A 16,405-nucleotide genomic window follows, 5' to 3' on the forward strand; every position below is an offset into this window, starting at 1 on the left:
GAGTGCCCGGGCATTCCACTGAAAAATTGCTGCTTTTCGGACCTCCTCCCGAAAAGATAGTTGCTGAGGCATGGTTTATTCAAGGGCTGCCAGCACCGGACTTAGTGTCCAGTACCTGCAGTGCACTTCTGAATGACGTTATGTTCATGATGTTCAGCAAAACGCGAATGGCATTCATTAATAGCTATACCACTTGCTGACCTGCATGTCGTACCTCCTCCGATATTGCAGTTTGCTGTACTAGATGCGGCACCTGCTGTTGCTCTTCACGTTGGAGGTGACTGCCTTCCCTCCAACCTTCACGTTGGAGGGAAGGCAGTCACCTTGATTGTTAATATTACACAACGTTTATTACCAAGACGACCGGTGCCCACAATAACATTGTTTTCCCTCGCTTGTTTTATGAACACTGGAAGGTCTGCAATGGGGATCTCAATGTCAATGTCATAAATGACTCGTGCAATGCTGGTGCCATCCGCTGGGACAATGGATCGAACCCTTGTGTTTCCCAGCTGCGTTACACGGTGCAAAGGGCTCAGCGCAGTCGGGGTCATCACGTCGATGGCCAAGATACTTTTCCGTGCGTTTAGCCTCACGTCCTTGTTCTCGTTTGGAACGGTGTTCTCAAGAAACAAGGACAGTGCTTGCCTGTTCAGGACGCGCAGATTGTCAGTCGAGTTCTGGGGCACAAACAGGATGGTATGAGGCCATCGTTGAGTCGAATTTTTTAAGATGAATGAACGTGACACCGAGGATGCATTGACGATCGTTCGCTCGTCCTTGCGGTGCAAGACGGCTTCAAAACCGTCTTGCGATGACTCGTCAGCTGATGCGGAGTACAGCTCAGTGTCGTCGCTGTCGCTAGATGTATTTCCTCGCTTCCTCGAGGCGATTCCCGCTGGTGAACAGGAGCCGGATGGAGCCTCGGGACGTTGCACGTCCATCACCGCGGTTTGTGGGGCGGCAGACCCCACAACAACAGTGAAAAATCCAAAAAATCATGGAGACGGGCAGATTGTGTTCCACAGAAAAAGCACTTCATCGTCCTCCTCTCGGAGTAAATGAGTTCATAGCTTAAGGAATGGTTGAAGCCTGCAGTGCTTTTTTTCTGTTTCATATTGTTTTGTTGTTTTGCATAATTATTAATGCGCATCACATTCCAGCACATCCCTTTGACAGCCTGTTACCTCGCCTTCTGGATAGTCGGCAGTGTGTGAAAAAATATGGCGCGCGTTCCAAATCACCGTATAGACTCTCGCAGGGTGCAACCTTATGAGATGTCGCCATCTTTGGCACGTTCCCTTTAGGTCGACCACGTCCTCGCTAAATAAGTAATTCTTGACAACTGAATGCCTTGCATAAATGATAAGGAATTAGCTAAGTAAAGGTAAGGAGTTACCCAACTAAACTTCTTCACTAAAAGTGAAGGCGGTGTCTCCAACTTAATGTTGCCGCCTTTAAATGCACTTCAACATTGTAACGAAGAGAGGCTTCCGGGTCTTCAGAAGCGTAGAATGTGCAAGGTACGATGTTGTTTATAATTACCACGCCACATGGGGTTGCCTAAACGGTAGATACTGAATTCATCGAGAAATCGAGAAATGCCATGAATTGGTGAAATATAGATTATTCTAATCGGCAGTTTGCCGGCTTTCTTGCTAATCTTTCTTAAAATCAACATTTAGCGCTCCGAGAATATGTGCCAGTTCCATTCCATCTACAAGACTGATGCTATCATTTCAGTCCCATTCTGTTCCAAGTGACTGATAATGTGGAATCATAACGGAATCATTCCAACTCCGGAGTTGCCACTCAACAACTCCGGTCGGCCAGGCAACCACTGAAAGATGAATTCGCGGCCTCTTTATTTCAAGTGATAATAGAGCTTAATTATTTCTGCTATCAACTATTCCTGGAACTAACTGTACACACAAAAAACGTACTGAACTCAAGAACACATTTTAGCATTATTCCATCAAGGGGCTGATGTCGCGGCAGAAATCAGACTCATACGGGCCTCCTTTAGACGTTCAAAACATTTTAAGGAAAGATACGCCGAGTCTATCACAACACTTTAGATCAAACAAAATTATAAATTAATAAGAATAATTAAAACTAATCATAATAATAATAAGAACTTTTGACAATTACTTTTGAGTGCTGTATTTAGGGTCGGCCAGCAACATCATAGCTGAGATATTAAAGTGCATATTGCTCAATTTTCCCTCCGTCTTTTTATCCAGGACACACTCCAGTGAGAAGAGTTCGGTGCACGTACGCGACGGTCCATCACTATGCAAACGTCTAAAGCAATGCACTTACTGCAGAGATCGTAGCTTGATCCAACAAACAGAAGCAGCTCCCAGACGCGGAGACGCGGGAACAACTTGTGCGCTCTTATCGGACCGGCGCGAGACTTGTATAAATCCAAGCTCTAAGCGCCGCCCACGCTGCGAGGCACGAGATGCCCTCTCTGCGAGTACCGGGATGATGAACACAGGGAAAGGGGGCGGCACTGGGTTTGCACTGGGTCTGCTATCGGAGAACTCCGGCGTCGCGTCTCCACCGAGAGTCCCCTAGCGGTGGCTCGAAGCAGCTTAAGTCTGCTCTCGGTTTGCTGCGCCTTGCATACGCGGTGCCTCACTAATAGAGGACAGCGTTTTCAAAAACAACGTTTGAAGTCCATTGCGCAAACGCCTGTGTGATTAGGGACCGATTGTAAGTATTCGCGTCCGCGCCCTCTGCTGGCGAGCGGGCGCTGCGAAACAAGCGTCGTGAGGCCACGTTATGTACAATTCGCTTAATTGAGGTTATAAAAACGAAATTTTAAAAAAGTCGTTCCTCCACATGCGGAAACGAGTAATGCTACTTGCTTCGTTCATGCTTTATGTAAAGCGCATGGCTGCCGTCTAAACACCCCTAATTTCTGCATCGCGCAAGCAAATAGTACAAGCAACGTACTCCACCCCCCCGCGATGCTTCACCAGTGCTGCACAGTATTAAAGAAACAGATGGCATCTTTCTTTTTACCTTTCTCTTCGCTCTCTTCCTTTTCTGCTTTATTTTTCGTCTGGCATGGAGTGCGAGAGCGATAGCGATAAGTTGCCTCGGAGGCGAACGAGACGATAAAGCCGTCCGGCCATCGCTCTTATCTCGGTCTAGGAATAACTTTTGGAATGTTTTGAGGCTTCGTGTCGTCCTCTGCCTCCACGTCGTCCTTGGCGCAAGGCTAAAAAAAGGAGGCGACGGAGAACGTGCGCGATGGTCTCGTGCATCCCAGTCTACGTGCACAATTCACGAAGCCGCTGACGTGGCCTCGGTGCTCGCTATCTTGCACCGCGGCTTTAAGCGCGCACTGACACATTAGTTGTCGCGTCGTGGTGGTGCGTTCGCTTCGGTGCCGATATTGAAGCGACCGCAGTAAATTGGAAACGCCGCACCTGGATTATATGGAAAACACTGGACACGGTTCTATTTCACGCTATTCGCACCGCTACAGTGTTCCTCACCGTTGATACGCACGGGAGCTATACCGTATAACACCGTACCCGTAGCAGTAGTATACCGCTATGACAACTTACGTACATACAGCTACGGCAGCTACATTTATGGGGCGGGGTCGCATAGAACAACAGGCGATCTTATACACCTCTGGCAGGCGGAGGCCTCGGTGAGCCTCCAACTCACAGTTCAATCCGAGTTCCAATTTGCTGTCTTGTTGCCCCTTTGGTGTCCTGCAGTCGCCGCCAAAGTATACTAAATATAGACGCGTTGTTTACGCAGAGTACTTGCGCAAATTCTTACTTCCCTCGCAACTTGGCAGAGGAGGCTTGTAATCTAAGATACTCTCCTTAAGTTTTCGTTTGCCGGTATCATATTTATTTTCACGTGCTCAATAATTCACGAGATTCAAATCACACAGCCAACGTGAATTCCTTCCTGCAGAAAGAGGCGTGCGCAGAGAGAACTTCGAAATCGCACGGCAACGCCCCAACCATCTGCCGTCCATTGTCTCTTGTCCTGTTTTACCTAGTGTCCGTTATCTGAATACCATGCGTAACGTCCGAAGTGTTCTGCTGCTGTACTGCAATGGGTGCGTAGCACCTGCTTTGAGCGCGTTTCCTTTTCCTCTACACCCCCCCTCTCCCCCGCGCATACTACACGCTCCTTCATGACGGCTATGAGCCATTTCTTATAGATAAGGTATTTTCCAAGTCGCTTCTGCAACATTTCTATAAAATTTGTCTCTATGCCACACGGAACGTAAGTGTGCTCGTCGGAAAACCGGCTCCCAAAATGATGGTGTCACCCCGCGAAAAGAACTATGAAAACGAAAGCTCGCCCATCCACCAACGGTGAAATGCTAAAATTTTCTTTAACGGTGAAGCCTTCCTGAAGACAGGCCCATATCGGTTTTCTCTATAGTTTCGTGCTAATCGTAGACGGATGACAGCGATTTGATCCCTGAGCCGACCTATACCTAAAGGATTTCCAGTGGACTCAAACTCTCGTACTTGGAAACGACCAAAGTCACAGGATATGAGCAGCCCCCGGTCAGTAAAAAGGGCCACAGAAAGCTAGTTTTTTATGGATCGCAATATACACACATTGATATGCCTTCGTAGGAGATAAGGCATAATAGGACAATGTAATGAGCCTTACCAACGCAAAGTGAAAAATCGTTTACGGTATACAGGATGAGCTCATCGAGTATTATAACCAAAATTACACCCGCGCGTAGATGGTGAGGCGACGGCGCAACTGATGCCAAAACGCACTTGTAGCGCTTCGATCTCGATAAATACTGAGCAAATCTAATCAGTCATAGAAATACTAGAGCTTTTGAGCTGTGTAAGAAAATAGGTGATGTATTTTTTGATCGCGCCTTCATTTGATCTGAATCGACGGCTGTGAAGAGCATGTCTTTCTCGAGTTCTCTCGCATTGGCTACTTTATGGACGGTCTTGCCCGCCATTATTTATGTATGCACTTTCCGACATGTATGTTGCCAATCGGACAAGCAGGAGATTACCGTTGGTAAAACAATTTGTCAATTCCTGACAAAACTCGCAAAGCCATCGGTATTCTGTTTTTCGCTGATAAATAAGCTCACCGCCGTATATGTTTTATCGTTACCTCTCGGTTCATATGCACTCGCAGCGGGATATTATGAGCGAAGCTACACAATGTCGCGAGATACGGCATAACTCTGCACGGCCAGTGTATAGTGGGGCTCAATGTTAAACGGAACGCATGAGTATAGAGAAAATGCGCGAAAGCTTTCTATGGAAAGTGTGCAATTGTCCGGCTTTACTGCGGACAAATTGGGTTTTATTATTGGTGACTCTTCTATACCCCTTTGCAGTGACGTGCAATGACGTAAATTCAGGAGTGCAGCTTCTTGAGCATGTTGGTAATTAATAAATTAATACACTGTGCGAAAATGTGCTAAAAGAAAAGAACTGAGTGAGGCACATGGAGCGCTCCCGTATGTGTCTTTGTGTCTAAGTCCTTGTCTACTAACGCCACCCCATACAACTTAACTTGAGTCGGCAGTTGCAGCTAGCGCGCCAGAAAGACTGTGCGAATCTAATCAGCGATTGAAACACTAGTGCCTCTGTGCTGTGTAAGAAAATGGGTGAAATATTTTTTTGATCGTGCCTTCATTTGATCTTGATCGATGACTCTGAAGCGCATGTCTGTGGCGCGCCAGAAAAGTGAGCTGCGCATAGTACGGAGAGAAAGAGAGAGGAAAGGCAGGGGGGTTAACCAAACGTACGTCCGGTTTGCTACCTTACAATGGGGGAAGCAGATATAGTGATTAAAAGAAAGCGAGAGAGATTGAGCACAGTCTTGCGCACATTTGAAGATACGTACCGGGTCTGCAAACGGTCGCCAAGACCCGTCGGCTTAAGATCCGGGTCCGGGTCAAGTCCGGGTCACCAATTTCTTCGAGTCGGCGCGAAGATTTAGCCACCGTAGCCACGATTTATTGAGGCCTGTCAGCCATGGGGCCGCGCGATCTAGAGAACGGTCACTCAGTCGAGCGCCAGCGTGTTTTCTCGCAATACATGCACATGAGCCGTTTTCTTCTTCGCCGGCTCTGGAGGCGATAGTCGTGCCGCTGCAAGGTACTGCAGTAACGATTTCGTAGGTTTCTGTGCCATCGATGCATGCAGTCATGGTTCAGGGATTTTCATTTCTCAAAATGGTCGCAGCCGGTTCATGCTGCCCGGAGAGGTTCACGCTCGACGTCATACCGGGGACAGAGATATAAGATGTGTTCAATCGTTTCTGTGGTTCCACAAGAACCGCACATGGGCGTATCCCCTATGCCGATACGGAACGAGCAGGCCTTCGTAGAAGCCACCTCCAGCCAGAGGTGGCGCAACACTGTTCCCTCAGAACGACAAGCTTTTGAAGGCACTTGTAGCTTTAGGAATGAATCAAGTGTATGAAGATGACACTTCAGGAGGTTGGGAGAAGACCACTGTTTATGGTTCATGGCTTTTGCCATGAAAGGAAGCTTTCTTGCAGCGTCGGTTCTGGAAAAGTGCACCGAAACTGGTCGGGTTTCTGCATAGGCGTACCGGGAGGTTTCGTCGGCGAGATCATTGCCGGTAATGCTGGTATGTCCGGGCAGCCATTGTAATTTGATTTCGTGCCCGTTGCCGACAGCTTGATTATGGCCCCCTCTTAACTCATATTCCAGCTGCTCATGAGTCCTGTGATATAGGGCAAATACAGATTCTGAAGTGCTGCCTTAGAGTCGCAAAAGACGACCCATTTCCGCGGTGTCTCCTGCAGGAGGTATTTTACAGCAGCGCACAGGGCAGCAAGCTCTGCCGCCGTTGATGCTGTCATGTGTGAGAGTTTGAATTTGATTGGGCTTTTCGTGGCCGGAATGACAACGGCACGTGAAGAGCTGGTAGGTGAGACAGAACGATCATCGACGTAGATGTGCATTCGGTCCCCGTGTGTCTCATTCATTAATAGCAGCGTCATCTGTTTCAATGCTATTTTTGGGGTGATTGGTCTCCTTCTTTACACCAGGAATACTTAGACGCACCTGAGGCTGTTGTAGATTCCACAAGGGGAACGAAGGCCTTGCTGCTGGTGTGTATCCTGATGGAAGACAATATCGGCGCTTCAGAAAGCGTGGCACAGGGCCTGTGCGAGGGCAAGAGCGCCAATTGGTGATCGGGAACGTGGGAAAGATGACGAATATGCGCCCTGAGACGATCAACAGCAACATATGTTTGGATGGCATTATCTTTGGCGAGTAGAATTGTTGCAGTTGTCGACGCACAGGGACGAGCTCCTAAACATGTGCGCAATGCTCGGCCTTAGCTGTAAGCTCTCCAATGAGCAAACATTTGACTTGCACGTACTGGACAACACTAGAAGGATGTAGCGTAGAAATCCTAGAAATAGAGCTCTGTACAAGCGAAGCATGGAGCGTACAGATGTGCCCCATGTTCTCCCGCGCATGAATCTCGGCACATGGGTAATCAACCACAGTTTTTCCTTCACTGTGCGCGTAATCAGAGCTCCAGCAAAGATTTCGGTCTATTATTACACCCAAGAATCGATAGGTCTTCCCCAGTTTATAGCGGGTCCATTAATGGAGACTGGTTATGGCGTCATTGGTTGACACGTAAACGCAATCAATGGACATTACTCGGTCGACACAGTCAAGCCTTGTGTTTGAAGGTATACCGATGTCAAGGCTGCTGTCTGCTGTAATTGCGCATCCACCTGCACATAGGTCTTCCGTCAAAGGGAACATGCATACAGGAATGTTCCCTTTGACGGTAGGCCTCAATATACACCCGTGAGCAAAAGTATATGGACCAGGGATTGCCCGATAAAGCCAATTTCTTCCTTTGCCTATGAATGCAACTTCAAATTGAGCACTGCAGTACAAACTTGGCATTGTGAACTTTCCAGTGTGCTCGACAATTTCAGTTTATGCATGTTAGTTACAAAGAAATTTAGTTTTTTCAGCGACTCGGTGGTCCATGTACTTTTGCTCACGGGTAAGAACCACAAGGTATACTTGATTTCCCGCTCTTTCTGAAATGATATTGTTTACAATATAAATACCGACTATTACGCTAATTTACACAAAACGCTGTTGTTACCAAATTATATTCCTCTGTTGATACAATATCTGTGTTTTAAATTTTTTGTGCAGTCACATTCTTCTAGAAGCCTGATCGGGAACTAAGACCGACGAATCTAACATCGTTATTCGACAAAATCTGGAAAAAAGAAAGGCGCCAGTACTATGTACTATAGCACGTTTAACAATTATGCTTTAAACGTGCTTGGATTCTAAACTAATCACATTACTGTGTTCTTGCCAGCTGTTTGCCCTTGCGAAAGTACGATGGGAAAATGTTTTTGTTTTTACTTATTTTGCACATGTTGAAATGTTCAACTCATTTCTTCGTTCTGCAATGTTCTTTTTCGGAATGTTTCAGAGTGCTCCTAATTATTTCTTTTAATTCATATGTTTACCATGTGCCATGTGGCACTAAAAGGGTGAAGCTTCTTCAATTTCGCATAAATAATTTCTTCTGTTCAATGAAATTAAGCAGGGATTTACGGTATAGGTCATATATCCGCAGACTGTGCACGTAGTCACGTGGGCGGTTAGGATGTGGCCACACTTTTGATTGCTCAATTCCTATAGCACCTTCATGGGCTACTTGCGCCATGTGTGCGCTCGTTTAAGAGAAAACTATTCGCCAGTGTGCTTGCATGTTCTACTGTTCAACATATCGCAAGACAGAGGCTTCGCATCAAATTGAGGAAGTGGCGCTGATCTCCACGTGCATGAGTGCTCTTGGACGCGGTTCCGTGGGTGCGCAAGAAACGTGCGAGCTGGCAGCGCAGCTAGAAATATAGATAGCGCTGTGCAATGTTGCGCCAACTGTATCCACAGATAGGACACTTGGCCTACCTGCTTGGTAGGAAACGCAGAGAAAAAGAATGAAAGGCAAACCACGGACGAGAGAGCAGACAGAAAATAAGGACGGCCTCTCGAATGTGCGACGCGTGTGGACAACAAAGTGGCGGCGCAAACACGCCCTGCGAGAGTCGAGTGTCGAGGTAAACAGGGCGGACTCTGGGAGTACCAGCGCAACCCGGAGAATAATAATGAAACGAGAACGCATTTTCTGGCGTCGTTTCCCTTTTCGACCTTCCGCCTTTCCTTCTTTTCTCTCTTTCTCTCTCTCTCTCTGTCTCCCCTATGTGGAACACTTGCTTTGCTCCTTAGCGTTGCGTACATAAAATATATTTCACCAGTCGTCCCCTGCAAAATTTCACTCATCAAAAAGCCTCGAGTCCATCCGTCTGTCAGCTTCGTTCGTTCGTTCGTTCGTTCGTTCGTTCGTTCGTTCGTTCGTTCGTTCGTTCGTTCGTTCGTTCGTTCGTTCGTTCGTTCGTTCGTTCGTTCGTTCCTTCCTTCCTTCCTTCCTTCCTTCCTTCCTTCCTTCATTCATTCATTCATTCATTCTTTATTCACTTACTTTACTTAGCAAAAGGAAACGCTTATTTAACTGAAAATATTTGCATTTCTGCGACAGGTTCCTCCGCATGCAAACGTAGGGTAAACTAGCTTCCTGTGCTGCCTGGTGGCGCGTGTGTATTTGTTGTCCCTGTTTGCCCGATTAGCGCTCCCGCGATAGCGTACAGGCTGGTCCTTCCAGGGCGGGCGGAAACTCTTGTGCCAGTGCTATCTGCGCGTCAACGCGTCCGCGTGAGTAGCTAGTGCACAGGCTCCACTCTCGTGGTTGCGGTGGAAACGGCAGAAATCCCTAGACTGAAAAACAACTAATGAGTCAGTTGGGAAGAGCCGGCGTTCCAGGTGGCTGATCACTAAAGGAAATGATTGAGGAAGTCATAGTTTATGGAGCGCCGATAAGAGCGCTGATAGTTCAGAGGGCAGCGACCTCAAATGATAAGGGCCTCCTCAAACGAGTCGACAACGTACCCGGCCGCTTCCCAATCTAAGGCATTCCGTCGAAAGTACTTCTCCCGACCTGACTGAAACTGTTTGCGGCTTCGGCGAGCTAAACTAATCTGGGCACGGGGAAGCATCCTGGCTGTCTTGAACCACTGCGCGCGAACCTGAATTCCGCTGCTCGCATCGAGCCCATTTATATGCAAATGCGTCCGCGTACCGGTCCATGCATGCACCTTAACGAGCTCTTTTCTCGCGCGCAGAGAATTGCCCACCTGCGATATGGTCATCCACTAACATTGCGTGTGTAAGCGAAGCCGCTTTCATGTGCAAGCTCCCTCCCTACAAACACGAACGACCAAGGTGAACGTAATTGTGGGGCGACGTGAATTACGCTTGTTTCGAAACCATATAGTCGCGCTCCAATGAGCCGAACGCGTGAAACTTGTATAGCGGCCCCTGCACAACGCTTGTTTTTCTACGCCGATGCAATCAGCCTTTTCGCTGCTTTGATGAAATCGATGAGCGGCTCCAAAAACAAAGTCTTGCCGTTGTTCTTGACTAGTGTTTCATAATACACGACGATACATTATTGTGGAATTTTATTGCCCATTACTACACTTTATTTCTCTTCTGCGCATGCATGCAGCCGCGCGCTAGACAGCTAGCGTGCGGTCAGGAGGCTTTGATCTTCTTTGTCGATCAGTCTATCAATCCCTCGCATCTTCTTTTTTTCTTTTTTTGACGCATTGATTGGTTCACTCTATCGACTTACACTAAAACTACATTCAATACACTGCGGTTATCTGCATGCAAGGCTTGCATAGTCAGCCATACTTAGCTCTATCAAACCCCATCCCAAAATAAACCTCGAGCCATCTTTTTTACATGACCCGCCATGGTGGCGTTCTAGCTTTGGCGTTGCGCTGCTAAGCCGGAGTGTCTGGGTTCTGAGAGCCTTTGTAATTTAAGGGTGTGGGAATGTCTGTAGAGGTGTTGATGTATTTGTCTTTCAAGGCAACGAGGAGTTCCTGGTTCGTGCCTGGAAACGCGTGTATAACGTGGTTGAGATTCTTGTGTGATGCAGACTTGCTGTGGGTCGGATGAAGCAAGTGCTTGAGCAGAAACCTTGTGTTCTTGCATCGCAACTGCCCGTTTAGTCGGTCGCAAGTCTGATGCCATTGTTCCTGACAAAGTTTGGTTGAGTAGGCTTCGATCTCTCGTTCGAGGCGAGCGAGGCGAAGCTGAGAGGGCGGTTGTGTTAGCGTCGGAGCCAGCGAGCGTGGAGGCTGCGCTGGGCCTCCCACATTTGCATGAGTTTAGCATCTCGATGTTGTTGTTAAAAACTTTATTCAAACAAAGGTGTTCGGGGCACGCAGGCCCCTGGGCCAGCATCTGGAGTGGGGCCACCCTCCTCCTGGGTGACTGTGAAGGTGGCGTTGGCTGCGTCGCGGAGCAGAGTATCTGTCCATGTGTCGAGGTCGTCTATGGGGCTTTGCGGACTCTGAGCTCGTACGTACCGGAAAGCGTCCCAGTTGGGGTGGACATGGACATGGACAGAGACATGGACATGGAAAGAGACATCATGGCGTCGGAAGTCCGCGCCGTTCTCAACCGCATCAAGACTACCGCGGCCGTCGGCGATGACCGTATCACCAACAAAATGCTCCGCAACCTCGACGACCAGTCGGTCGCAGCACTTGCGGACATTTTCAACCACCACTGGCATGAAGGTCGCCTTCCAGACTCCTGGAAGCATGCCAACGTAATCTCCATAACCAAACCATGGCAAACGACTCGATCTGGGCAACCTCCGGCCCACCTCGCTCACGTCGTGCCTGGGGAAGGTTATGGAGCACGTAGTTCTAAACAGACTCCACACTCACGCAGACCTAGGACATCATGTGGCAGATACAAGACGACATGCTCGACCCGGGTCCAATCCGGACGACACGCACCATTATCGGCCTCGACGTCAGTAAAGCGTTCGACATCGTGTCGCACGCTTCTATACTGACCAACCTCTCGCAGATGGATGTAGGCACTCACACCTACAACTGTATTGCCAACTTTCTGAACGACCGCACTGCTGAACTCCACATTGGAGACCTCTGCAGTGACAAAGTCACCATGGGCACCCGGGAAACACTACAGGGAGCTTTGTCCCCGTTCCTATTCAACATTACTATTCGAGGCCTTCCCACACTTCTCGACACCATACCCCACATTAAGCACTCAATATACGCCAACGATATCACCCTCTGGACAAACTCTGGCTCGGACGGGGAGATACAAGATTCACGTCAACAGGCAATCGACACCGTCCACACTTGCGTGCAGGCAAACAGTCTCGTTTATTTGCCGACCAAGTCTGAACTGTTAGTTATACGAGACAGACGTGTTCACCGACCCGTCCCCGACCTTCAAGAACCGATCACGCTCAACATTGCCGCCCACCCCATACCCCCCGTACAGACCATGCGCGTGTTAGGCGTGCTGGTGGAGAACAATACGCAGAACTCGGAAGCCATCCAACGCCTCCGAACCACAGCCCACCAAATCAACGGCCTAATCCGCCGCATTGCCACTTGCCGCGGGGCAGTGCGGGAGACCGACCTCTGCCGCTTCACACAAGCCTACCTCATTAGTAGGATTGTCTACACATGCCCTTATTACCACCTCCGCCGCAATGACAAAGAGGCGGTAAATAGCATCATCCACTCGGCGTACAAGGCGGCAATGGGACTGCCCCAGTCCGCCAGCACACAGCGTCTCCTCCAGCTTGGAGTATAGAACACCCACACAGAGCTGATAGAGGCACACATGACTGTACAGATACACCATCTTTCTCGCACCGAACACGGTCGTTACATTCTTAACCGTCTTAACATCAACCCTACTAGGTGATATCCACCCCACTGCTCCACTCCCGACTGGAGTCTGCAGTCAGCTGGTCATCAAACCCATGGCCAAGGATATATGCTACCCGGCCGCCACGATAGGCGCCGCCAACTGAAGGCACAAGCCTTAGACGTCACCTACTCCGCCGACGAACATGCCGTGTACGTAGACGCGGCGAAATGCGACTCTAACACATACGTAGCCTGCGTAGCGACGTCAACCACCACTCTCATCAGCGCCGCTACAGTGCGCACACACTCCTCCACCACTGCCGAAGAGGTCGCGATCGTGCCCTCTTCGGGCGCGATCGCGACCGAAGAGTTTAATTGCGACCGAAAATTTAATTAGCAATTGCCTCAACAGGATGCTATCTTAGCCTTTGCTCTGCAACCTAGATCTGGAAGCGAGCAAAGTCGCACGATAAGACGCCAACCAGCAGCTTCGGTTTCTCGTCCTCGCAATAATCTGCATACGGCCACTTCACACCGGTTCTGTAGGCGGGCTTCTCCTAATCTTACTTTAACATGGTTGCGACACATCTGACACATATCTTCCGTTGACGCGTCTTAGTGAAACTGATCGAGAAGCACGAGCGAAGTCTGTTTCCATTTTTTAATAAGCGTGAAGCATGCAGTTTGGTAAGACGCGTCGCTTAATGTTGCTTCGCTTTATTCCAGCAAAAATTGTCGCTGTCGCGACAACCGGAGGGCCGTAAGCATGCCTCCGCACTGACATGGGCCAGTTTTTATTGCAGCAGGGTCTTTTGTCGAGGTCTCTTTTTTCTTTTTTTCTTTATAAACCACCAATTGCACGAAGACCACGCGCGGCGTGTTCATATTTATTTCTGTAATCAGACAGCGTGAAAACAAGGAAATTGATGTCAGCTGTTAAGTGATTGCCGCATTGTTATTTCAAAGCATTCGCTCCCTTCGGACGTGAATCTCAGTTACTCCAACGAAGCTCATTCCGGGCTAGCCGTGGTTGAAGACAACGTCAGTCTCAGGCAAAGGACCACAATACCCTCCACGCCCCAAAAATATATTCGTGCCCTTGAAGAAGGGGAGGTAGTATGGGGCAGGACGCTAAGGTGTGGATTGCAGTTCTGAGTGGCCTTCTCAAAGGCCACGCTTTTATGGGGTTTAGGCGCCCAACAGTGTCCTTGTAATGAATCGTCGACACCTTGTCCCAGGAGCCAATTCCCCACCAACTTCACTTACTCCTGAATGTATGAATGACCCGCACAACACACCTTCACCCATGCAACACTCGAGAGACTTGGCTAATTCGCAGGAAGCTCCTTCTGAACATTATTGCCTTCTGTTTGGTACCCCCGTTTTCGGTGGCAACAGCCCTGAGCTACAAACTAGCCAGTCTAGCTACGACGGACAGTAGCCGTAACGAGAATGTGTGATTTCCTAGGTCTCCATGTGCTCGACATCCATGTTATGAAAGATGTCTAAAAACCTCCTCGTAGACGGATGTTCTCATTTGCTGACTGATCCATGAATGACAGTGCTCTAAGTGCGCATTCACGTAAACCAAGATGTAGAAGCAACATAGAAATTATATGAATGATCAGTGGTGCCTTCATAGGAATATGGGGACAGGTTGCGAAATAAAAGGGGCTTTTGGAACGCTGCACTTAGGAGTGGTGTCTCGTGCTACCAGCTGCACTTACTGCGCGTTCGATTAGCTTGCCGTATAACCAACGGAACGTCTCGACACGAATAACTGTTTGTACGAAAAAAGCGAAAAACGATACTTCCGTTCAACTCAGATCGCTTCTGTATCAAAGTTCTAGAAGATAGCCTCTATTTGAGCCAGTCGTTCCTAATCTTCATTTCTAAAGTAATACTACCAAATATCCATCTCGCGTAGCATATAATCATGTCATGTATGTATGTATGTATGTATGTATGTATGTATGTATGTATGTATGTATGTATGTATGTATGTATGTATGTATGTATGTATGTATGTATGTATGTATGTATGTATGTCTTATATAAAAGCCAGAGATACTTGACTACGTATCTTTCTATTTAATTATCTATCTTGCTAAACTTATGTATATATATTTGGTTAATAAATGTAACATTACACTAACCCACACACTGCAGCCTTAAACTTGTAAGCCACGTTTGTATGAACTCGACATAAATTGTAATGCACAGCTGTCATCCAGCGCGCTTCTCGCTGTCATCATATTGGCGCCGCCATGTAAGGACCCAGTCTTTCTAAATATCATGTCTCGTGCACTTAAGTCTCGCGTACAGGCAAACGCAGACGCACCTGTCATTATCTGTAATAGAATATGCGACCTCCAGTGACACCACCAGGCATAGGCGGAGAGCTTTCATTTTTCCGAGAAGGGGGTGGGGTTGGGAGGCGACCAGATTTCCGAGCGCCATATATATATATATATATATATATATATATATACGAGAAATAATAAGGGGGTTTCACCCTTTCTTCTCGAATGCTTCACCCACAAAGATAACGTTCTCGTGATGCCTGCGGCAGAAAGGATGTTCCACATCCACCGCCAAAGGGGGGGGGGGGGGGGGGAGCCGCTGGCTAACACTCCCAGGGTTCTATTTGGAAACATGAATACCCAAGAAAGTGGATGGCGAAACGGTGCCGCGGTAGCTTAATTGGTAGAGCATCGCACGCGAAATGCGAAGGTTGTGGGATCGTTCCCCACCCGCGGCAAGTTGTTTTTTCATCCACTTTCATTTCCATTAATTTATCGTTTCATTATTTCATTTATTAAGCACAAGTAATTTCCCCTATGTTGTCCTTGGTGTCGGTGTTGGTTGGCTTCTTATGATATGACTAATAAAAATCGGGCCCCTCGGTTAACCCCCTTTCTTCCCGTTTATATATATATATATATATATATATATATATATATATATATATATATATATATATATATATATATATATATATATATATAGAGAGAGAGAGAGAGAGAGAGAGAGAGAGAGAGAGAGAGAGAGAGAGACGCGTGTCGCAGGACGCGCCTGCATGTAACGGCAGTTTCTGGAATGTTATCAATGGTTCAGTCCGCTTTCTGTCACCGAACCTTGTGTAATCTGATTGCATGTATGCTCGACGCGAATAGTGTAGAATTTTGTGGTAGACACGCGGGTCCCAGCGATTACTCTGGAACATTCTACGACTGATGTATAAAAGCCGACGACCTTGGCCCGCTGATCAGATTTCGACGACCGCCGATCGTGTTCGCCGCTATTGCTGTCCTTTTAGTGTAAAGCTGTGTTCACACTACGGTCGTAACGCGCGTAACAGCTCTTTCGGCGTATCGAACGTAACGGCTGTAAAAAACGTTACGGCAGTTAAGGCGGCACCTTTGTTCACATTTACTGCTGCGTAAATTACGGCTTTTACAACAGGCCAATCAAATTTGGAGCTGAAGAAACGACGTCACCAGCGGTCCAATATGGCTCCTGTCAACATGCGAGCGCTGGCCGAGATCGAAGAAATTCACAATCAAAACAAACTTATAGT

At 47.9% G+C, this 16,405-nt stretch overlaps 2 protein-coding genes across 2 annotated transcripts in view; one reads left to right on the forward strand and one right to left on the reverse strand.

The window, feature by feature from the left end:
* Window positions 1–2,600, reverse strand: part of LOC142571936 (uncharacterized) — a 44,926-nt gene extending 42,326 nt beyond the window's left edge. The window contains exon 1 of the mRNA XM_075680667.1: window positions 2,323–2,600. The gene's annotated coding sequence lies outside the window, so the exon portion shown is untranslated. The remainder of the gene's footprint in view (window positions 1–2,322) is intronic.
* Window positions 2,601–6,904: 4,304 nt separating this feature from the next.
* Window positions 6,905–12,766, forward strand: LOC142570328 (uncharacterized). Its single transcript, XM_075678718.1, has 4 exons — window positions 6,905–6,928; window positions 7,054–7,180; window positions 11,353–11,738; window positions 11,870–12,766. Exons 1-4 carry the CDS (start codon window positions 6,905–6,907, stop codon window positions 12,764–12,766), a joined length of 1,434 nt encoding a protein of 477 aa, XP_075534833.1.
* The last annotated feature ends 3,639 nt before the right edge of the window (window positions 12,767–16,405 follow it).

Source organism: Dermacentor variabilis, chromosome 2 (genome assembly GCF_050947875.1).
Source record: "Dermacentor variabilis isolate Ectoservices chromosome 2, ASM5094787v1, whole genome shotgun sequence".
Lineage (NCBI taxonomy): Eukaryota > Metazoa > Arthropoda > Arachnida > Ixodida > Ixodidae > Dermacentor > Dermacentor variabilis.